General features: G+C 41.0%; 1 protein-coding gene across 9 annotated transcripts in view; it reads right to left on the minus strand.

Annotated features, from left to right (window-relative positions):
• Nucleotides 1-21,760, minus strand: part of USP34 (ubiquitin specific peptidase 34) — a 137,090-nt gene extending 115,330 nt beyond the window's left edge. For 8 of the 9 annotated variants that reach the window (XM_055725696.1, XM_055725692.1, XM_055725691.1 and 5 more), the window contains exons 1-2: nt 21,621-21,760; nt 2,362-2,449 (exon numbers count right to left, since the gene is read on the minus strand). In XM_055725696.1, the coding sequence (XP_055581671.1) occupies nt 2,362-2,449; nt 21,621-21,663 (131 nt within the window). In that variant the 5' untranslated portion in view covers nt 21,664-21,760. Of the gene's footprint in view, nt 1-2,361; nt 2,450-20,950; nt 21,433-21,620 lie in introns of those variants that run through there. The other variant, XM_055725698.1, reaches the window with a different exon arrangement.
• Nucleotides 21,761-25,509: the final 3,749 nt, after the last annotated feature.

Genomic DNA, 25,509 nt, shown 5'->3' on the forward strand with positions numbered 1-25,509 from the left:
ACTCAAATCTCTACTAAACAATGTAACTGCTATGTAAACTGGTAGCTGTCTTGCAGCAGAGACCTTTCTCCTGTTAGATGGAGAACAATGGACTCCAGTCCATGACTAGAGGTCTCAGATACTAAAATAATACAAAAAATTACACATACCATTTCTGAAAGAAATCAGCAGGCAAAAGATAGGGCAAGAATTCATTGATAAGAAATGCTTAAAAAATACTTTTGCAAAGCATAGCATTTAAGCTAGAAACTGGCCTTAATAAACTATAATTTGCAAGAGACAGAGAATTCAGAACTATGACAGGTAGAGGGTGCTGCCTCTCTTGATGGAATACAAACATGCCCTTGAGCTACAGCTCTTAAAGCATATACATTCTGAATACAGGTATCTTTTTTCAGTGGGTTAGACAGAAAGATAACAATCAGCATTGCCTAATTCCAGCACATATACAGCAATGGAAGCATCTAAAACCTTCTGTTCCATCTATGCAGGAAGAAAAATCCTTTTAATATTGTGTAAGTGGACTGAAAAAGAGATTCTTGTGATTTAGTTGTAAATGTATTTTCATATTAGCAAATGACAACAACTAATTGCAGGCAAAACCAAGTATATCCTCAAGCATTTATCCTTGGGGTAAAACTATGTAAAATAGGTCCATCACTCATGCCTACAAATTAATACCCCACTTGCCTGTAACAAATTATTTTCAATTTCAATAATAATGAAAACGAAGTCTGGGGAATACTTCTCACAGATCTCTATTCGAACGCCAATCTATATTGGATGTTTCTCCACTGGGCAAAGGCATGTTTTTTCTTCCAAATAAGAGGTATGTGCAAAACCTTGAAGTCTTCATGTATCTGAATGTGTTCACAGGAAGAAGAGCTCCACCAAAAATTAACGATCCACAAAAAAAAAGTCTGTGCTACAAGTATGAGGGCTTTGAATGTAACAATTGCCAGTAGAAAACTGAAATGGAAACACTACAGGCAGATGGAAGAAAAAGGTATTCTTCAGGCCGAGTTGTCCACCAATCTTCTGAAGGAAAGCAGAGATTTAGACTACAGGTAACAAAATCAGAAGTCATCCTTAAGGAAAGCCTCAAGCACAAAACAACAGGCAGAACTCTCCAAGCCCGTAAGTAGAAACAGGACGTGACGCTAAATGCAAAGTAAAACTCCTTCCTGTGGTCTCTTTGCTAGACTGCTTTGAATAGGTTAAGGACTGTTTTCCATACTCTTCTATAGTATGCAACCATACATATGGATGGTAAAAAGAAACCAGAGAAAATAAAGAGTTAAACGTTATCCAGTCTTTATTCTTCCTTCAGGTTGGATTTGCCAGGTATAGCTGTTGAACAGAACATGAAACTCGAAACAGCTGATGACCTGGAAAACAACTGGGTTGTAATTGTTCTCAGACAACTGGATCTAGGACTTGTCAAGAAATGACTGAATTTTGGCTTCTGTTGCTGCTGTTTATTTTGATTTAGAACTCCTTCTCTGGGTCTGACAGCATATTGCAGAAGATAGTTTATTTCCTTTGAGTGCCTTCTTCGGGCAGAATGAGGAAGAAGAGGATTCTGCTTCTGCAGGTATCCAAAATGTGACATTCCTTTTTTTACTTTTGGAGTCTTCTAAATACCAGAATAATGTTTCCAATTTATTCTCTATGCTTTTCCCAGTACTTCTTACAAATCAGTTTGGTCTTGTAACCACTACCGAACACCAAATTCCAAACCTTCTTACAGCAGATTCTTTCTAAAAACTAATATCCATACAATTCTTTGCACTAGAAAAAAGCAAGTAGCTGTGAGGTAAGCAAAATAGCAGATATCATGACAACAACAGTAATTTAAAAAATATATTAAAAGCAATAATGTAGTTGATTTAAGACAACCATGTGCAAAGGATTTTCTTTATCAGTTTAGTGGCTATGGGCTGTCATCATTCATCACCTTGACTCAGAGTATTAGGACACAGAAAAATTTAATATGATGGTCCCATTCAGAGCGATCTTTTCTTAAATTCTTCTTACCCTACCCTGCCTCCACAGAAGGTAGTCAGAAAATGTCATGTTAAAGCAGCAATACACATTATTTGTTGTTGCAATATAGCTACTTGCTACACAATTATTACAGCATCCACAATGCCAATCAGATTCAAAATATGCTTTGCCCGAAGGGCACTGGGTAACATGTTTAGTTTTATTGTATAAGTAGTAAAGTGTCCTTTACTCTCCAAGTATCACTTAACTATATATTAATAACCTGCCTATTTTAATTCACTCTATTGTAGTTTTTAAGGGGAAGCTACAGTTGAGATCCAGCATCATCGACACTCAATCTCAATTCAAAATTACCTTTGTGTCCAGGAATTGATGTAAGCAAATATCTTGAGGGCATGTTCCTTTCTGAGCTGCAACCCATCAGCACCTTCAATGTCTGATACTAAAGGAAACAAAAACATAAACATATTAGCAGCAAAAAAAAGGCCTGTGCAACCACTTTAGTTTGATTAGAAATTATCATTGACAGCATGCAAAATAAAAAATATATTTTGCAAATATATTTTCATATTGGAAACTGAAGTCGTCAACAAAATCTACATACTTTTTGCTTGAGTAAATAGAGGTAAGGTTTAGATGCAACTAACTTGAAAACAGAAACAGCACAGTATTCCTGAATACTGTTGTGAAATTAGCAATTGAGAACAGCCCCTTCTTCTAACCCTATTTTTATGAAATACTTTTTTATAAGCTTCACTGGGAACTACTGATCGAAGTGTGCTTTCAAATATGAACCTTCTTCAACAATTTTACTCATCAACCAGGCACTTCCCCTCTCTTCCTCCCAGATTTTAAAAGGCTGCATTTTGACATGACCATGAGACCTTAACTTCCTTTTCCTGACCAGATAATGGGGGGGGGGGGGCGGGGGCGGAGGTGGGAGGAACAAACAAACAAACATTGTCACAAAACTGTCAAGAACAACATGCAGTGTAGTATAAAGCTATTTCTGACTAGCTAAGTTTATGATTATGACTTTCAAATATAGACATGTCTATACTGACATTGAACCATACTGAATCACCAATTGGCAAAATAATAAGCCTTACCACATTTATTACAGCTGGAAACCAGAACAGTTATGTACTAAATTCAAAACCCAAACACTTCCATGAGGTAGTATTATCAATTGTCCCACTTTCATCTAAAAAAATCCTTATACACTCCAGTAAGCCAAACATCAGTAATAGTCCACATCTCCATTTACTCATCAAAGGATTATATATTAAGACAATGGATTCTGTCTACTGGCCACAAACCTTTCCCCAACTCTCAATACACAATTCCCTTTTCCTCCTTATTCGAAATTTCCGTACACTTCTACATTTGTCTAATTGCTACACAAATTGAGAATGCCAGCATTCCTTTTAAGCTGACCATTTCATTTATAGGAAAAGTAAGTATTCATTTCCACATTTCACATGATATTTCAAGTATTACATGCTCACAAATCTACTTCACAAGCAAGCTTTGTAGGAAAGGTTCTCCAACAAAAGCAAGCTCTTCAGAATCCCTACCTCAACCTCTCTTCCAGCCTCAGCCTTGCAAGGTCCTAGATGATCTATCAATACAGGTTTCCGAAAACCAAAGCTAATGGAAGTCTGCTGGCACAGATCACAAAGTAAAGTTCAGAAGAACACCACTTCAGAGAATAATCACACAAACAAATACTTATGACTTCTTCAAATTAATGACATTACATATGCACATACATATATATTTTCATATATATGCACATGTACAAATACAAAAATACGCAAAAAGCAACCTCTCAGTAGGATACCATTAAACTTTAAAAACTGGTTTTTTGTCTCACTCCTAGAAGGCTTTAAAGACCCCTACATAACACTGGACCAAGCACAAAACTGACAAGCAGACCAAAAGATGGGTATCACTTGATACTACTTTTTATTTTAAACACCACAGATTACCATGACACTTGACTCTCTTATGGCCAAAGCACAGTGCTGACGAAACCAGCAACTCTGTCAAACAATTAAGTCAAGCTTACCACAAAAGACAAATCCTGAACTACTAACAGCACCTAAAAAAAAAATTTTGCCCGGCATAAAAGATTTATAAAACCTTTGCTTTCCAAATTTTGTAAGCACTGTTTCATTAAGAGCAATTCCTTCAAATTTGACACAAAGACTTTTGACAGTAATTTAGTAGCAACAAACCTACTTCTAACTTGTAGGATCTCACATACACATTTATAAAAATTCCTTCATCCCTACATTGCCCTACTTAAAACCCACACACTCTAACAAATAGGACAGTAACTCCTAACTTCCAGAGCAGCCTTTTTACTGCAATAGTTTGAAACACTCCCAGATTTCCCTCTATGAGATCAGGAAAAACTGAAGAACTGAAAGTTAAGTAAACTGGTCCCTTAAAAGCTACAATTTCCACGTAAAGAGTACAGAACATAGAAGTTAGGGGAATCCCAAAGCTTATGCTCCACGTCAAAAAAATAGGGAGGTTGCACTAGTTGGAGAAACCCCTTATTTTCGTGTTTATGCGTTCTACATCTCACACGTAGACCAACTTCAACTGGCCTTAGTTATTAATTATTGCTTATTAATATAGTGGCTACACACACAAATTTTCCTTTTGTTGTCTGTACCTAGAAATAGTATCGTTCTTGTTCCTGAAGATACTCAGGGAGGTCAAAAGAGGAGCAACCACACTGAGGTCCCACTTTTCCCCTGAGCTGATCTAAGTCTCTGCAACTTCCAAAAGGGGTAGCAACACATATGGCTGGGCTTCTTCTATGGGACCTTAGCTGAGGCTCTCTCTTTTGCTCCTTAGCAGAAACTGTGTTTTTCAGTTCAGCTGATTTATGTCCTCACAACCAAAATTTAAATCTTAGGCTTTTGAGTTCCTGTCTTATTCTGGGTATCAACTTTGTGGATACTCTTGATTTACAGCACCTCTCTTTAGAGATGCATACAGCCACAACTGGTTATGAAGCCTTTCTAATATTTTTTGAATTGAAAAAAGTACACACAGAAAAGCAATAGGAACAAATGCACTTATCATTCCTGCATGTTTGTTGACTTCAGTCAGTTCTGTAAGGACTCCCTTGCTGCATAGGATTTCACTTCCAACTGATGATGTGTGTGTCTCCTTTCAAACTAGTTTTCTTCTGTCTTGGACAGGCCAGTAGTTAAAACGGACTCATTCACTCGTAAATAAAGCAAGTCCTTTTATTTTCTCCCATGTTCGAGCATCTTGCATGCCTTAGATCCTCCTTCATCTGCTATCTCCCCGATCTCTCACACTCCCAGTGTTTCAAATCCAGCAGTAACAATCACGTCAAACTTTTTGAAAAACCTTTCCTGTGACAATCTTCCTTCTTGCAAATGGATTTGGTGGGTCACTTCCCCCTAGTTGCATACCAAAGTCAGTGAATCTCACAGGATGCAATAAGGCATACTGTATGCTCTAAGAGCATCCAAAGTACAGTGTGCTCATGTGCTCTTATCAATAAGAATTGATAGTATGTGCTCCAGAGCTTTATAGCCAGTCATTCCATGATCTACTAGTATCTCTCTCAACAGTGGCACTCAATCCTAGGCTCAGCTCCTTTGCCTCCTGTCTCCAGTGGCCGGTTCTTTCACCAGGCACTCACAAGCCAGCAGTGTCAGAAACGTCTTTCCTAATAGACTCCTGAGCTCTCTGGGCTCAGCTGTCTTCTCCTTAAGTTTGCTCAAGTAAATTTTTCTTCTCAGTTTAAGCCTCTTAGACCTTCTTGCCCTCCAGTCTTTCCTTTTCCCTCTTACTTTACACACACACAAACACCTTTGCCCTGTGCTAGATCCAATTTCAAAAATCAATATAACTCAGTTCAAGACCACACTTCTACCGGCATCTGTAGCCAATGCATTGCGACGACCATTAGTGCTCCTGCAGGAACCCAGAGTGCCAGAGTGGGAGCTAAGCAAATTCTATTTAACAATCTAACCAAAAACTATCCATGTTTTTGTTGGCTTTGTAAGCCATTGAATACTCGGAGTAGCAGGCATGTAAGCAGTGGGGGGGCTGCGAAGGAAAGCGTGAGGAGCATGAGGCTGAGAGAAGTAAACACCTTTGTAGTGACTACAGAAGTAAAATTGCCCTGCCCCATCTGGAGTAACTTCAGACTAGTGCTGCTCCCCTACAGGCGAAGAAACTGAAGATACAGTTACTATTAGAGTAGGAGAAAAAAAAGAGGATGTTGAAGGCCTTAAACAGATCCATCCAAGACAGAACTAGCCAGCAGAAAGAAGAAAGACTAGTATATAGGTAAATTCCAGCTAAACAGGTAGAAGATTAACTCTATCCCAACCAAAACCAGCATAATAATCAACAAATGCAATGTAGGAAATGGGGTCTTTCTGCATACTTGCAATCTCATTTCACTGGATCTTTACAGGACAGTTTACGGATCTTTTTGTCACAGTAACCCCATATATGAAAGAGTCGAGCTGCTTAACAAAATGAAAGTAACAATTAATTGCTTGATTTTTTAGTATCTTCTAGTATGTAAGTTTGCAGATGTTCTTCAAAAAACAAAAAAGTAAGACAGACTTAGAATGTAATTGTATATTGAAGTAGCTGACAAGAAGCCAAAACACACTATGGTCAAAGTAAACATTTAAAACATTTCAGATAAAAGACTATTTCTTTGCTTTTTCACCAGTCTCCCATTTTACCTGGCTAGCTTTAAATGAAAACTTGGGTGATTTACCTAATCTTCCACAAAAGGGTGATATGCTAAAAGTGTATTATAGTACCAGAAACAACACTATCTCCCAAGCTACGGGAAAAAAAAAAACACAACCCACAACCACCTACTAATAAGGCTACTAAACCAAGAAAATTACAGAAGATGAAAAAAATATAAATCAACTGCAAAAGGAGGCAATATAATTTCAACTGTGAACAAACAAAGCTCAGTCATAAGTGCATTTTTAGCAAGAACTTCGGAGCTAGAGGAACAGACTGTAATTAGACCTCAAGGACAACTATCATGCTAGACTTGTGAGGAGTATCTTGTACCCAAAGGTCACTTATCACACTAAGCACAAAATCAAATGGCAAGTAAAAATAATAATTTCTAGAAGTATACTTTCTCTGCTTTCAGAAACATAATATAGTAAAAAGTACTAGAAAACTCTTTAATATATAATTTCTACATATTCAAAACTGTAACAAGGTAGAGTTGCATGGAGATTCTGCTCCCTCCCCCTCCTCCCCCAAGCCTCATCTGATATCAGCTTCTCATGGGAAACACTAGGTCACTTTCAAAATGGACATTATTCTCAGAAATTGTTCCCTGATACAGACTAAATAGAGGTAACAAGAGCCAAACACTAAACGAAATAGTATTAGGGACAGTAACACTAATCTGAGAAGAAATATATACATAATCTGTGTAAGTACCATTGTTCACACTATTTTTTTATGAATTGAAGGTTTTTTTGTTTCTGATCAATAGGAAGTAAGATGATAGCCAGAGTTTAGCATCTCCCATTCCCTTTCTACTTTCATCTATCAGAATTGCTCCTTTTTTATTATACAGAATTCATGATTGCCTTAGATTGATTCACCAGAGTTCTTCCAGACATTTACAAAGCCATCTCTGACAAGTATCTAACAGGACAGCATCAACTTGAAGTTCAACAGCCAGAGTTCAAGTGTCCAAGCTCCCCTACAACTTACCAGTGAAGAAAAAAAGCGCCTTCTTTGCACTCCTCAGCCTCCATAAAACAAAAGCACCCCAAAACACTGACTAGATACGCATAATCAAAGGGTGTTGAAACACTACTGTAGAATGTATTATCAAATAAAAAAGTTAAATCTTCAGTAATAGAAACTGGGTTCAAATGCCAGGTTAACATAGCAAAAAATCAGATCTGTACCCCAAAATACTGTTGTAATAACGTTCTATAATCATATGGTTAAGGTGCTTCTGAGTGGTTTTATGCTACCCTTTATGATACCAAGTTGCCAATGCCCTCATCGTACCACTACAGTACAGCATTATGGGTAACTATACCTGCTTCTATCCCACAACACACCTGAATTAATTTGAAGTCTAAATCAAAATCCAAATTTCTTGTACTATAAATATTCCAGCTTGGTAAATTTACTGCTTTCCTGCAAGCTTTTGACTACAAACATACAGATTAAAAAGCAAATATTACAGAGACAACAGAATAGCTTAAAGACAGGTATTACCAACCCTTTTAAACTCTCATTTCCTTAGAAAAATGAACCGTGATCACATTACTGGCTTCTGTCAGACACTTAAAAGCAATTTCAACAAATCTGACAAAGGTTTGCAAGTCTAAACAATACTGTATACTTTCAAATGGAAACACAAAAAGTACTCAGAAGAGTAAGGAAAAAGCAGTTATAACTGGTTCCGCAACTATCCCCAAAATCAGTCATCTGCTGGTTATTCAGCACCTGCATAATTTCTTATAGCCGCCATGAGATCCAAAGAGCCTGAAGAGTTTTGTATCAGTATTCCAATGCATAGCATAGTTACACAACTAGGAGTAGCACAAGCCTTGGTATGTTCGTCAGCTATACAGCACTTTTAAGATACAACTTCACCAGAACAGGGCACATCAGCTGATCTTGGGTAATTTCCACCTTTATATATCTCCCCATTTCCCTGCAAACACCCCCAAGTTCTTGCTCTTTGAATCTCTACATTTCCCCTTCCATCCTATCTCCATCACCCTCTCCAGTAAACACCTATTTTCCTTTTACTATAATATGCTAATGCAGTCCAGAGCAAAACAGCAGAAGCTGACTCTGAAATGCTGTATGAAATTTAAGAACTGTCATCTTTCAAAAGTGATGCCATCCCAAAATTTTCAGCATGCTAGGTCATGATTGCTTTGGGTTAAAATGCCCCCTTTAGAATGGCCATAGACATCTACCTCAGCCAACAACTGTCCTTATTAAAAGCATTTGATGACTTTCACCTTCCCAAAGAGAACATGCCACAGCAACTGCTTCCAAGGAAAACAGTTCCACATGAAATTATTTTAAATGTGGCCAAATCTCAATTATCAGTTCATAATTTACCCAGAACGCTGGAGTTGGTTCTACCCAGAACTACCCAGCTGAATTATAATCTAAATAAACTCTCAGACATACCGTCACAAACACAAAATACAACTGTGCTATTTCATTTACCAGTTCAGGTCCAGAAGCAAGACTGCAACTTTCAGACAAAGCAAAGCTTAAGTTATTATGCCATGTAAACTTTCACTGCTCCCAGTTAGCCAGAAGTTTCAATGTTTACAAATACTGAATCCATGCATACTATCTAGTGGCAGAAATTTGATCTGGACTAGGTGGGAATGTAAAATACACAATTCAGCTTGGGTTATGCCGACAGCAGAACAAGCAGCAGCATCACATCCAGCACAGCAGCATGGATACAGAGAAGCATAAGACTACCCAAGAAACATTTCAGGAGCAGAATGAGCTTCTATCAGTTAAATACTGTGTAACACAGGTATGCCTTTTTTGATCAAACACTTGTAGGAAATGGTGCAAGATCAGCTTGTGAATGGAATAAAACGGGCCAAACCGCATATTGTTCTGGCATTGCTGGCCCAAGAAGACCCAGCAGAAATCTCAGTATTGTCCTTTTCAACCCCCCAGCTTCTGAAAGGGCTTGCTGACCTTCACACCGCACAAAGCCTGCTCAAGATCAGTATGATGTCCAGGCCATTGCATTGCCATGGAAGCCTGAGCAAAAGTACCGCCAGGCTGCTGCTCCACCACAGGTGAGCCTGGGTCCAGCAGGGTTTATCAGCTCAGTTCCAAAGTTACTCATGACTAACAGAAGGCATCTATGAAAAGATCTATGCCTTCTGCTAACTTGGCATTTTCAGCAGCAAAAATATTGCAGTCCTCCCTCTCCAGGGAAAGGCAAGTTACATATTACTAAGTAAAACCACCTATAATGCACTTTCAAAGCATTTGTGCCATTCGCTGGAGTTAAAATAAATAAAATAGTAGTAGTCTAATTTCAGAGTCCTATTTTAACTCAGTACTGTAAATCATCTTTGACTCCAAGATAAGACATCACAATTCTGGGAAGACTTTGTTTTCAACTTTTATATGAAGTTATTTTTCCTCTTTTAATTAAAAAAAAAAAGGCTCAATTTAAGCAGTATTTCCATACAATCAAGTCTGCTTGACACCACCAAAACTTACACTAGATGCAGAGAGTCAGGCTGCCCATCATAATATTTTGACAACAGCCACTACAAGTTTCTTAAGGAATCAATTCAGGATTGGACAAGCACTGCATAAAACCAGAACTTCCTAGCACGCCTCTAATTACCCCAAGGTAAATTTAAAAGCTAGGGCTGACACTGTCAATGCCACAACTATTGCTCTGACAAAGGATTGCTTACCTTCAGTTTAAAATAAAGACTACTTGCATTCTTCCCTTGTAATAATGTATTACCTTCAAAAACAATCTATCACTGCTCGAATGACACTGATTTTGAACGATTTTTCTTTAAATACTCCAGCTCTGAACTTTATTTTAAACTATTACTTTAAGGTGAAAACATAGAACTCAAAGTTTATCGAACGGTTTTGTAAGTAGAACAAAGATTTAATTGCATGAACAAGGATCCAAAAGCTAAAGAGGTGTGCTATTAGTCTTAATTAAAAGTAGCAAGGAATGCAAAAATTTAAATACGTACTCCAGGAAGCATTCTACTTTCAAGAGAGAACCTTGCAAATTAGTTCAGCTGTACTACTTGGCACATTATGAATCAGTTACAGAAAACAACAGCTTTACCCCCACAACCACAAAGAAAAGGTCCACGACTAAGCCACCACAGCCTGTAAGAAGCAACAGATTACCAGCAGATTTACAACAAAAGCACCTAATGACGGCTCCAGGTTTTAGGGACAAAATCCAAGAGAGGAAATATGATTAATTTATTTCTTACAAAGTATATTTGAGCGTGCTTAAACAAGGAGGTAAGATAGATGAATGGGCAATGGGTCATTATACTAAATGGAGCTCCAGGCAGTTTGTTGAAAGCCCAAGAAGAGTTTGCTGAGCATGTGAACTCCAAGGCATTATTTGTTTTCATCAACACAGATGCAAGCAACCCTCATTCAAAAAGGAGAATAAAATATTGAGAAAGGATAGGCAAGCAGCAAAGTTGCACTCTCTCTCTATTTTCAAACATATGAAACAATCTGTATTTAATAATTCACTGAAAAATACGGTGTATTCAGTAACTTCTTGGCCAAAGCATAATTTTTTTTTCCTCACAGCTAGCCAGCTGATAGAAATAAAGCATGGTTGAAAGCAATGTCTACGGTTTATAGAAGCATCTCCAAGACTGCATTAAAGTTTCATGATAAGCACATACACACATCAGAAAACATATTTACACATGTCGTTTTGATATAAACAAATATTTTGCAAGTCACACACAAGTCAATAGCTGTAACTATGGCTAAACAAAATGTACAAATCCAACTTATTTTGGAAAGATTCAAACTGGCACTGATGTCAAGACTTAATGAGTTACCAGGACAGTGCTGAAAACTGATCTCAAATCTGATCTACTTTAAATATTACATCAGCAGATAAAGCATTAAGACTTACGACCTGAAATACTTTGTGGTAAAATTTTAATTTCAAAGATTACGGAAAAAAATAGCTCAGAGAAAAACCCAAACAAACCACTTAGTTCAAGCATAAGCAAACTACCAATAGTTATCCTTAACCGTGAAAGAAGTCAAAGAAGTCAGACATTGGCCAATGCAGCAAAGAATTTACTGCATTGACCATCCTTAAACCAAACAAAAGAACATACTTTTGTCAAGTTTTTGAGCTCATGCTCCCCAGTGCTATCCTATACCAGTACCAAGAAGTAAGAAACAAAAGTTCAGACTCCTGTATCAACTGATGACTGTGAGCCTAGAGTGTAATTCCACAATACACCACCTGTCTGAAAGACCAGGTGACTGAAAAGAGTGACATAAGCTGTAGTATGTAAATCTCTCACAGAAAAACCATTTCCCAAATTCCCCAGTAGATTTTTATATTCTGGCCCTTCTACAGCTTTGCTGGAGTTGTCCTCCATTGCAAACATGCCATTGTCCATTGCCAGCACTGTTTGTAGCTTCTGTGAGCAGTAGTAGTACAGAAGTAAAAGCACTCTCTGTTTTGTTCAGAGAGTTTACAATGAAAACTGATGATGAGATTTGCAAAAAGCAGAGACTACTGGCAGAAAACAACTCTGAAAAATACTACGTTTCCAATTCACACATACTTTAAAAACTAATTTCACAAGTGGTGAAAACAAAGGGAGTTGTATTGTAACTTATGAATAATTTAATAGTTACATATCACAAATGAATAAACAGGCAACTGACCACTTCCTGAAAATGAAATTAAGCTCTCATTAAAAATTATCAAATCCTCTCAAAATGACTTGAGAAACACAACAGAGATAAAGACAATGAGTGTTGCACAACACCCCATAAAGCACACACACTAATATCATGCAATTTGTACACTTTTTGTACCCATGATTTCTTACAGAAGACCATGTAAGAAGCCAACAGATGACCTTCTCAAGAAAAATCCCCTTGCAGCATAAAAAGCAGGACTTCTGCTCTTCTAAGTGTAGAGAAGTAAGTCATGTTTTCAGGGCACTAGTTTTGCACAAAATAAGAAATTAAAAATTAGGCACTTCTATAGCTGGAAGAAGGGGGGGTGGGGGGACAAGGGGCAGGGTGAACACAGATGGACAGGGACCACCCTATCTTTTCAAGGCTTGCAGAAAGCTCCAGTGCTTCAGTTAATCTTACGAACCTGCCAAAAAGCAACTACAAGAAATTATCCTTGCCTGCTCATTAGCACAGCAGATATGGAAGTAGCACATTCTCAGCTATCAAGGAATCTATGCAGTACTTAAGAGCAGTACATATAGCCTTCCGGCTAGCATATTTAAGACCACAGTGCCTTGCTTTGCTTTAGTTTTCATCCTAAAGTTTTCCCTCTTTCTGTATACAGTTACATAGATTAAAAACTCTCAAGTGGCAGTCAGTTAATAAAATGGTGCAATGAACTGGAGACTTCCGCAGTCTAGCGTGAAAAAGAGGCAAAATAAGTTTTGCCATTCGCTTCCCAGATGGGAACTGATGAACTGCATGGATGCCGATCCAGATATTGCGTGTCCATTGTCACTTCTTTTTGAAGTCTTATTTACAGTACCTTCTACAAATTAGTTAAATAAAGGTCAACACCCAAAGGCGCCTTTTCCAGAAGGACTTCTTCTGACAAGTTTCAACTTATTCAACCAGTTGTTCCAGCACTAAATCTCCCAGAGGAATTCTATGCATATGCACATAGCTGTAATGCATTTCCACGAGACTTCCTCATGAAGTTCACCTATCACCATACATGTTTGATCTGGAAAATTCCAAAAGTAAAATTGTGTAAAACTACAAACGAGCTGGGTATTTTTACCAAGTGTTAAGGAAACCACAGAGATCCTCACTGTTGTATGTCCATGTTTAGCATCCAGACTGCAAATCAATTGCCATAAAAGAAAAGGAAGAAAGTGAGAATGGCTTCTCACCTCTTCACATATTAGATTCTAGAAATTGCTGATTTGCTACACAAAATGGAAAAAAATTACCCCATCATATGCTTAAACAACAGAAATTAAATGGCCACAACTACGTTTAACTGCAGCATACAATAGTATAAGCAGCACCAAGTAATCATGACAACCACTTGCTCCAAAAGATGGTAAGATCATTTTTCACATTGTCCCAGCAACATGATAACTTTAAAGGCATAGCTTCATCTGCAAAAAAATCCTTACTTATTAGCTACCTGAGCTGGTAAAACTAACAGAAGAGCTACATTTAAAAAAGGAATTTATTTTGGGGGTTTTTTTTAAGTAGTACATCATAAAAGCCATTCTATACAGAAAACCTTCCTCTCACTAAGAAACTCTCTTCTGTACAGTGGGAGACTTAACAGGACTTGTTGGAAACACCAAGACACCAATGTAGCACTGCTATCATCCACAGGCAACTTCTGACTGCGGTATTTCTCATCTTTTCTGAATCAGACCTGAAAGTCATCAAGAGAATACTGGAACAAAAAAAATCTATTATGGAAGCCTGTTAAAGGAAACAACAATATGAAGACACAGAGCTGTACATACAGCAACACTGAAGAATTAAGCAGGGTGGAGAACAGAGGGAAAGAAAGAAAGAGCATTTGGGTAAGCAGAATGGAAACTGAGAAATGGAAAAAATCACGAGCACAGAAAAACAACTTTGAAAGCTAACAGAAGAGTTGCAAGAAAGATGAGGTACGGGATAAGAGTAAGAATATTATCAAGTATTTAGATGAGACTAAATACTCAAAGAAGAAAATACAAGAAATAAAAGGAACGAGGAAGTAAACACTGCTCTCCTTTTCCAATCTCTAAAATGCCAAATTGCAGGCGGCTCATCACTTGTCCACAGAACATGATGCCAGGAAGCAAGATCTGCTTTTCTGACTCAATGTTACTTGAACACAGGAAGACAGAAGCAAAATGCAGTAACATGGAGAAATCAAAGTAGCAAGGAACTAAAAGCCACAAAGTGAAAAGTTGATATTAACAATAAAGAAATATATTTTACTGTTTAACATGGAAGAAAAATAAGCAAAAAGGACTTCTACGAATTAAAAGAAAAGGTGAGGCTCACAATTCCCTGAAGCCATTCATGTCCCTCCATGGAAGACAAAACCATTAGTCCTCCAAAAGCCAAGTTATCGCCTCCAAGGCAGGCAGAGGAAAACAGGGCCAGCATCTGCTCTCCAAGGTACTGCCCCTTCAACTGCAGCACGAAATTTCTACCCAAGCATCCTCTTACCAACAATGCCCCAGTATGCTCCACATCACCTGAGCATCTAAGGACAGTTATAACTGCTAGTCTCTCCCAGGAACTGACACTGGTAACATCCAGGGTAGCCTAAAACACATCATCTTGGACATGTCTTTGCTATTACTTGGGGCTTCCGTAACTTGAAAACTACCCCTACAGAGGAAAAGCCATACAGCACCAAAAGGTATGGAGGGGAAGGGAAATCTAACAGCAAGTTTTCCTGCAGAGGAAATTAGATGACTTCAAGCTCTACACTAGTCAAATATATTTTTTTAAAAAAAGTCATATAGAGCAAGGGGTATTTTTCTTTCTTTCTTGATTTTCCTTGAAGTTTTTCACATAACTAAGCAGGAACGTAACTCTGGAGTCGCAGGCCCCTTACTAGGAAGGCGAGAGCAGCTTCAGCGTAAAATCTGAGAATCTCTTCTATGAATAAAGGAACAACTTTTCTTAATATTCCTTACATATGGTAAGAAACATAAGGATGTTTGCCTCCATGGCTTTCTTAAACTTTAAGGATATTGTAACAAGTACTTATCCAGCAGAATATCTCGCTGTATACAAAGGCAAAGATCTCAGTAAATACATGTTAATGGTCCATAACTTACAACAAAACTCAGCAGAATGGGATTTATGTAACTAATCTTCAGCATCAATGCTCAAGCAGCTTGAGCAATGAGAAAGAACCAGTCCTCAGCAGCCTGAACAGGAAAAGGTTCAGGACAAAATCATTTTTGATCACATCAAATAGCATGAACCAAAATCATTGTACAAAACAAAAGCTGAAATACCGTTCTAAAAATAGAAGCCTTTTAGCTATTAAAGTCACTAAATTTTTCCTTCAACTACTTTACAAACAACAGGTTAAAAACAACTTTATTATACTATCACCTGCCCTTTTACTTTAGAAAGTTCACAATTAGAAATGTTACAAGTTCCTCCTTCCATTTTTTTAGAAGGAGGTTAGCACTTCACCACAGTCCATGATAACTGCAGTTTGGCAATACTGCTGTAAAGGAAAAGTTATTTTCATTTTTCTTTAAGTCCGGCAGCTCATCCCCTTAAAAAGGGACAAAACGAAAAGTAAACACAAAACAGTGGCTGCATCGAAATGTTATAAATAATTGAGCTTTTTTTCTTCAACAGGAGACAGTAAAGATTTAGATTAGTGTAATAAAGTTGGCCAGTTACCCCAATAACTCTACAGAGTCTCTGCAGAGGTTCTGAACATGGAAATATCAAGTAAACTGAAAGAAAATATGAATCTTTTAAAAATGCAAATAAAATAAATTAAAAAAGTCATGCAACAGAGACAACTGCTTACTTTTGCACAAGAGGAACCATCAGTCAAATGAAACACTAGATCCACACAAAACTCTAGGCGTAGTCAAATAATCAATACTGAAGCTTACAGGCAACCATTGAAAAAGTGACAGCAGCTCTTGTAGACCAAGTGATGCTAGTTATGCAATATTTGTAATAAACTTATTATAACATATACTCAGTATCTAAAACAATACATGAACATTCACAGCATAAAATATTCAACCTCTCCAGCTCCCAAAGACCAAAACTTAATGCTGCAATGTTCTGGAATACTTCAATTTCTTACCTATCTCAAGGTAAACAGAGCCTCACTCAACCTCCAGATCTACTCTCTTTGTACTTCCTAAATGCCAGAAAGCCAAGCCAAGCATCTTCAACATCCAAATTCAGGGCTATCCTGAAGCTATGCAAACAGTAAACCACTCCAGTATCTCAAGTGTTTTATGAACCTGATCATACTGGCAACAGTTCTGTAGGCCAGCTGACAGTGATAATGGGCAGAAAAAGAAAGTATTAGTCTACATCCACCTCCTGTGCTTGAGTAAACGGCATGGATTTTGTTTTGGGGTTGGGTTGGGGTTTTTTTTATGTTTTGCTAAAGGTTTATGAGAAAACATAACGAGAAAAATGGCCCACAAGTTTGTGTGATAGAATAATTCCTAGAAGTGTCTATTCACTAATGTGAACTGATTTTACCACGTTTCAGAGCTGCTAGGAAAAAAAAAAATGGACTAAAGAGGCAATCATTGAAGAAAGTGAAGCAGAATGCTGGGAAGAAAACAAACAGTTCCCAGAAACCAAGAGCTAGGAATAAACTTGGCCTACCAAAGCTACCTAAAATCATGATTGCCACTGTATAGTAAAATCTATTTCTCCATTTTAAATTTCTTTTAATTACTTTTACATAAACCAACCCAAACAACAAGAACAAAACAAACCTAAATAATCTACGGAGTTTTAAGTCAACACACATCAATACCCACTGCAGTCCCAAAGGGAAGTCACTTAGGCAACCAAGCCCAGCCAGGCTCTCTGGGGCATGCCACAGCCAGGACTACAAGCACAGCTGACTCAGGACCAGTCTGAAAACTAGATTTCCACTTTAAGCTAAGCAGCAGCACTCCCAGGCACACAACAATCTTACACTCCCAACACTTCCATGGAGCATCAAGTATTTCACATTCAAGTGAAGCCAAGTGCCCAGCGATAGCACGATTCTACAGGTAGCTCAAACTATTACTATGACTTCAGGTGTGACACAGCAACCTTCAGAACTGTGGTGTAAAAGACTTGAGACATAAAAATCCATCTTTCATGTTACACTTCTGTATTTCCTGGCTTACTTTAGGGTTAAGACTATCTGGATTATCTGCACAGTGCCTAGCAAAACAGAACTGTCCTGATCAGGGCCTCTGGACAGCACAGCAATGTAAATATTACTAAAGAACAAATGAAATTCAATATAATCCCTCCTAGACTGACAAGAACTGGCATGCAAAGAAACCAAAGAACATACAGTGTGTTGATATCAGGGTTCATTTTGGGATACAGAATACTGTAAATTAACAGAAAAGCATATTATGTCCCCCATGCGTATTTCCTGTAAAAAGCGTGTACATTTAAATAAGCCCCTATAATTAACACCATGAGAATCTGTTCTTAAGTCTTTTGTAAATATGTGCCCTTATCTTAAAAAGTAAACAATTGTGTCTTCCTTTTTTTTTTTTTTTTCCTTCTCTTTCTATTTAAGGCTACTAAAAATGTTTACATTGTGGAACACTAATTCAGAAATCAGACCAGACTTTTTTATAGCCTTTACTCTTATTAAACCCCTGCCTGGAAAAATGTAAGTGGTGCTAACGTACCTAGAGCACTCAATGAGAAATGAGACTGTTTAAGTGAACAACAGATTGTCTTGCAATGCAAAAACTGCTCTAAAGCCTGGGCACTTCATAGAGGAATTTGTGTTTTACTGAGTTCCTGGATGAAATCGTAACTCGAACCTACTACTTCTTCTCAGGAAATAACTTCAAGATCGGGGAATTTACTGGGTTTCATACTTAAATCAAATGCTGACCATAAAGATGCTGCAAGACTACAGTTACCAACATTGCTGCTTCTGTCCACAAAACAGTGGCTCCTTCTCATTCTTAAGCACAGCAATGAAGCTTTGTGTTATATACATACACATGCACACACGTGTCCATACAAACCTTTGCCCAAAAAGCAAGTTTTTCAAACTACAGGTTTCCAGTCCCACAAGATCTCAGGCAGCCCTTATGAGTGCCACAGAAGCAGGCCCACTGAGTACCTGTTACAGATCAGGCCTAAGGACCTGGGAGTCTTGTAGCAAGCTCTAGCAAGACATAACCCTGGGCCTACACAAAGGTCACTGCTAGAAAAAAGCTCCAGCTCTGCACATTGTTGTGGGATGCAGAATACTGTAGCAGTTTACAGTGGGACAAATATGCTTATAATAAAAATATGCCTGGCTGTTTGCAGAATTGTTACGTTCCATCCTTCTGTCATCCATAAATAGGTAACTTCTTCTGAAGAAAACCAGAGCTTCCCACGTGTTCTTTCCAAAGCAATACGGTAAGAGTTGTCACTCTTTGTTGCGTTCACTAAGTGACCTGTCATACAATTGATACCAAATAATTATTTTGTAAACATTACGGTAAATGAAGACAAAGGGCAATATGTGTTTCATGTAAAAATGTTTAGTTTAGCAAGAAATTTCTAAACCAAACTAGATTATATTTCCTGGACCCTTTTCAAAACACTGTTTCAGTAGTTTCAGTGAAGAGGCGATCCTAAATGCTCAGCGGGCAGAAAAGGAAACTGCTGGCAGTCTCTGGCTCACACATTTTGGGCATGACCTCATTCTTTACTACCACTTTTCATTTTTGCTGCACTGTTTTTAAAAACCAAGGGTTGATGTGATTTTTGTACATTACCTTTATTTATTACTTTAAAAATACGAAGAACACAACGTGATGTTATAAAAGAAAGTGTCCGCCCCTTACAACTCGTTCTCATACAGCAAGAAGGTAGGTGGCACACACAATGCACCATCAAATATGCCTTCGTATCCAAACACACACAGAGAATAGTTAGGTTTATTTGAAGTGTGCTTGTTTCTCTAAATGGAAGGCCAAAGCTAGTGTTACCTGACCAACATTTTTGGAAGTGAACTATGCAGCCATGGTAGTGCATAATTTTCCTAATAAACCTGACTTAAAAAGCCAAATTTCCTTTTCCTAAATAGCAGATTTCTACCTTAAGTTACATAGAACCATTAAATTATCCATACCCTAGTTATATATCAAAAAAAAAAAAAAAGCAATTTATAGCGATTTAAGATATTGCTTTATCTGTAAGGGAATATCTATCCACCTAAAACCCAATTACCTTAAAATGGTTCTAAAAATAAATTCATACTGGAATTCAAGAGATTTCTTGAAATAACAAATTTAACATTACAGCTTTTTTCTATCTGATCATATCTATCTTGATCAAGTTTAAACTATTATTTATCAATCCATCAAAAGAAAGCGAAGTTATCTCTTCCAACAAACAGTTGTCATCAGTATACCATTGATAGTTTAGTCTTGTTTCGAGCCTACTGTTTAAATAAGCATTCAGTCTATAATACCAACATATTCCCAACCTCTCCCGTTGAGGCGGATAAGATACACGTACTAAATCAAGTAAACATCACAATTGTTCGAAACAAGATATTGGAATTATAAGCTTAGCCAAACTTGGCAAACAATTTTAACAACCCAACAGTTCTCTGACGTTAACCTTTTAATCTGATTTATTCCAGCCTCAGACTGTCCTGAAAGTTATTTCTACACACACACATTTTTACTTTTCAAATAAAATGCTGGCCATCACTGAATGTCGTATTTCCCAGCAAGCAAGAGGCCAGCATTCAACTACTGTAGTATCTACTCATGTATCTCGGGAAGGAACCACCACCACATACAACTGGGCCTCACAAGAGTTAAGAATAAGAAAACGCTGTATCCAAATCTGTTCTAGGAAGCATTCTGTGCCTCACTTTAGTGGAACACGATTTGCCTCTAAGCAGGCTGCAGTGAGAAACCAGGAAAAACGTTTAGGATTTGAGATAGCTAAACTTCCCGCTAATCACAAACTTCAGCTCATGAGCTCGTTAAATTCCCCAGATCTCTACAAATCATGGGTTTTTAGGCTTTGTTCCCGAAGCGGTGCAGGGAGACGAGCCTCCGAGGCTGGGAAGGTACCCTGCTTGCCATGGAGAACGGAGAGCAGGTTCCGAGGGATACACGAGGCCTACCGCGGAGGGGAACAGGGGATTTCGAGCCCAAAATGAAGACCGATCTCCGCGGCACCGGGGAGCATACCTGCTCTATTAACCCTCCGACCCTCCCGGCTGTTTAGCTAACACTTGTAAAGAGGAAAAACTTCGGAAGCGAGCAAGAGACCACCCCCGAGGAGAAACACCCGGGAGCTCCTTCCCCCCCCCCCCCCCTCCGCCGGCAGCCCGGCCCTCGCAAAGCCGAGCCAGGCTCCTTTAGGCGCCGGTTCCCTCACAGCCAGGCAGTCGCTTCGGAAATATAGGTACCCGAAAACCACCTCCACCGCGTCCCTTCCCCCCCGCACCCCACACCGCGGACGGGCGAGGGGGAGGGGGGAGGCAGGATCACTCCGAGTCGCCTTGTCTGCTGCTTAAAAGGGACCCAGCCCAGGCCCGGCCTCCAGCTGCTCAACAGCCACCGGAGCAGCGCCCAGGCACCTCCTCAGCCGAGCGGGGAGCCTGCTAGGCCCCGCTGCGGCTTCCCGGGGATGCAGGGCGCCAAGCGGGCTCCTCATGCCAACGGCAGGGTCACGTCCCCGCCCGGCCCCACACGCAGACACCCGGGGGGCAGGCGGGAAAGGCCGGGGCCGAGGGGGGGGAGCCCTGCGAAAGGCCCGGCGGGGACAGCCCCTCGGCGCACCCTCCCCAGGCCGCAAGTCGCCCGGCCCCGGCACGGAGAGGAGGGAAGGGGGGGGAAGGAAGCCGCAGAGCGGGGCAGGCTCTCCCTCGATGGCCACCCCGCAGGCAGAGAGGTAACCCCGCGCCCAGGAGGCCCGAGCCAGGCGGCGAGCAGGGAGAGGCGAGGGGCGGGTGGGGGGGTAAGGAAGGCGATGAAGCGGGGTTATAACCCAGCCCGTGTAGAGGAGGGTACGTGGGGTCCCGGCCCGGGGCGAGGAGTGTTGGGGGGAGGGTAGCGGGGGAGGGCGGCCGCACTTACTCTCATTTAACACCTCCAGCAGCTCGGCGCAGCTCTCACACATTGTTCATTAACAGCAGCAGCCGCCGCCGCCGCCTCCTCCCGACCATTGATTGATCCACTCGGTGCTGCTGATTGATGATTGATGGGGGCCGGGGCGGGGGTCAGCCGGGGGGGAGGGGAAGGAGGGGGCGGGAAGGAATGGGAAGAGAAGGTGGGGGGGGGGGAGAGGCAGGGGCCGGTCCGGGATCCGGGGGAGGGGGGGGATGGGGCGGTTGAGCAATGCAAATGAGCCTGTGGCGGCGGCGGTAGCGGCGGCGGCGGGGAGGAGAAGCCGAGTCACTCACTGGCTCCCAGTGACTCCACGCGCCGCCATTTTGCTGAGGGGGAAGGAGGAGGAGGGGACGGGAGCAAGGGGGGGACAGGGCGCTCGGGCTCAGCTCGGCAGTTTCCGACCAGGCAGGAGGCGACGGTGGCCGAGTCCCTCCCCCCTTCCCTTTCGCCCCGCCTTCCCACCCCGGGCCGAGCGGCGGGCTGCCGAGCGGGGAGGAGGAGGAAGGGGGCGGGCCGGACGCCGGGGCCGGGAGGGTAAAATGGCGGCGGCGGCGGCTCGGCGCGCGCCCGGGGTAGGGCGGGAAGCGCGTTTCCCTGCCCTCTTCCCGCCTCCCGCCAGCAACGCGCACACGCCGCGGTGACAGGGACAGAGGAGCGGCCTCCCCCGCTTAAAGCGAGCGGCCGCCGCCAGAGGCCTACCCCGGCCCGCCCCCTCAGCTGCTCTGTGGCCGTGCGGCCCTCGCCTCTTCCCGGGCCGCCGGAGGACGCTTGCCGGGGCAGGCTCGGCCGGCTCTGCGCTGCGCGCTGCTCCCTCGTTATTATTGCTGTGACTGCAAACGCTGGTCGAGCGGGAACCGCGCTGCGAGAGGCGGGCGGGCGGCGGCGGCGGCCCCGTGGGCCCTCCCGCCTGCAGGGAGCGCCTGGCGGGCCGGGCACGCCGCGCAGCGAGGCAGCGCCCCGAGCCGGGGCGGGCGTTCAGGGCTCCGGCCGCCGGCCATCGCCTTCCCGCCCAGCGCCGGCTGAAGGGAGCGGCGGCCGGAGCCCAGCACCTGCCCGGCCCGCCCTCGCCGAAGTACCGCGGGAGCGGTTTATGGCGATTTTTTTTTTTTATCTCCTATACTTTTCGACCCTGTTCCGCTTTCCTCTTGGATAGCGATTTCTTCAGCATAATAAACGTCCAATGGCAAGCATGGCCTCTGTGAATAACTAGAAATACCGCATTCTGTGGCTATGCGTCCAGGAGCCTACCTCTTCAAACATAGAAACTTTAAAGATCCATAATTCATACTGATTGCAACTACCACTTCAGTTAGCGCCGTGACGGGCGCAGTTGGAGCAGGGTCCCGGCCCCCCCGAGGACGAGCGTGCAGGCACACGGCAGACTGCCGCACAAGAAACCCCCCTTTTTTCCCCACCTCTCAGCCCCGCACAGGGACACGCTCCCGCTCCCAGGCTCACGGATCACACGCGGGAGCGGGGATGCTTTCCCCCCCCCCGGAGTAGGCGCCTCTCTCCTACTGTGTTTTGTATTTCTGTAGTACCACCCAGTGGTAAACTCGTGTATTATTCTGAATGCCTCCAGTTTACCGACTTGTACCTAGGATTAAGAAAACAAATCTATTAATGGCCGCAATGCAGATGCAATATAGTTTAGTAGAAAGTAAAATAAATCGCAAAAGTTCCAGATTAAGGGGAAAAGAAAGGAAAGCTGTTTCAAGCTCTTCGGTGGCTGACTTAAATGGAAAAATACAAAATATAGGTCTGATGTCATTGCAGAAATGCAGTTGCTTTTTTAACTCATGTGCGTATTTATACAGGCTGATACCCCCACTGGTGGTTGTATACATAACCTCCCACTCAAGCACAGAGAATGCGCTCCTCCTAACAGTCCTCAAAGCATCCATCTGTTAAGCTAAAACAAAGAACTCCACTGCTGCTTAAAAATAAAAGAAGAGACAAGTTATTGTAAACAACAGACCTAGTCTCAGATACAACTACTACTGTGGAAGCCAGGACTATACGAGAACAATCTTTCACCCAGACTTCTTGTCACTACTTGTTTTTGAAATACTTTCCAAGTTAGTGTTATCAACAAGAATAGCTTTTCTTAATAAAATTCTAAATATTCCCTGCTGAAATTTCCACTTATTAAACCAATACAGAAAATAAACTTTGAGAGTCTACACAAGACACAGGTTCCTTGTTGTCTGTCCCTTGAATTCACATTTTATGTTAATGCAAGTATCTTTCAAACAGGATTCCTGAGAATAAGAAAGAATACCAATACAAGAGACAGGAGGAAGACTGCGACTAAACTAAAAACTTCCCTGAAACTTTTTACTGATCTTTCTTGTTATATGTAACTTAATTCCTGACAGACATAGTCTTTTCTAAATAATCTCTTTTCTGTTGACGGACAGAAATCTAACCACTACTAACTAGTTGTTAAGCTAGCTAGTTTTAAGAACTAAGCCTCCACACTGCTGTGGTGGTTGTTATTAAACTGACACAGATGTACCGGATCCTGTAAGGCCTTTTTTGTGTGGTCTCTTCTAGATAGCCTAAAAACCTGTACAATGGAAGTATAAAAGTAGTCTAGAAAAATACAGTATCACATTCTGCTCATGTCTGAATTAAGGTACCAATCATCTTTCTTTTCTATGGCACTGCTTTCAAAACTTGAGATCTGTCAAAGGTGGATCAGAGGCTTTTATGTAACGTGTATACATACTGCTATTTTTCACTTGATGTTGTGCTATCTTACCTTCTATGTGTCTAAAGAGTATTTCAGTTATCCTTTTGGATGCCATTTTTACCACAGCTTTCATGACTTGTCTTTGCAATATGCCATATGCTCTTTTCCAAATCATGTCAGTCTTCATTTGCTGGAATACCCTTTACCATTATCAAAACTGGAGTTACTGAAGTTGGAAGCCAGAGCTGCACAAAGAGAAGCTTAGAAAGCATCTTAATTTTGTCACACCAAACTAATATAAACCCTGCATCTTCAAAAGAAGTCATGCTTATTTGCTTCCTTAACCTTTAACATTGTAGCACAACAGGTATTCCTGCTAGCACGGAATCTATCAGTGGTTATACAAGTGAGGTGTCTGGAAAAACACCAGAAATGTTGTGGGTTGGGTGTTTTTTTTTGGTAGAAAGCATAGTTCTACAGTCTGCATAATCCGATTTCAATTTGCACTTTCACCCTCTTCCTTCCTTATACAGGCCTTGCGGTAAATTTTATAACAGAACCAAAATTAACCGCCAAAACATCTCAAAAGATTGTTTTTCTGACGAAGTGCCTCTTTGATCTGATCGCAGCGTCACATAAACACCAGAGTCAGCACAAGGAAGGGGCCTTTGGCATGGTATCACATGCCAAGTTCAATGAATACAACAGAAGAGTATAGGTGACCTTGAGTCACTCCTGCTTTTGTGCAGACTGGAGTACTGCCAGCCAAAGTCTTTATACTGCACACAGGAATCTTTTCTTTTTTAATAGAGATGGAATTGTGTTTGTTGCGGGGTTTTTCTGTTTGTTCTTAAATTTAACGTTAGCTTCTAAGCAGGAGTGACAAAGAGCTATAACTGGTCCCATTACAGTGATCATCAGCCTCCCACTCTTCTATGCGCTGTTTTTCCCTTGACCTTTGTTGTCTCCTCACATGCCATCCTTGCAAGGTGGTTTTCTTTAAGGTCAAGATGATGGAGTTAACCATTCACCAAAAGAAAACCAAACCAAACCAAACACAACCGCTCTGAAGGGGATTAGGAGTTGAGGTAGTAAGATTGATCACTGCCCCTCTTCCTTCTTCGGGACACTGCAGCCTCTCCTTGCCTGCCTCATACTTTA

This window comes from Falco cherrug, chromosome 13 (genome assembly GCF_023634085.1).
Source record: "Falco cherrug isolate bFalChe1 chromosome 13, bFalChe1.pri, whole genome shotgun sequence".
Taxonomy (NCBI): Eukaryota; Metazoa; Chordata; class Aves; order Falconiformes; family Falconidae; genus Falco; species Falco cherrug.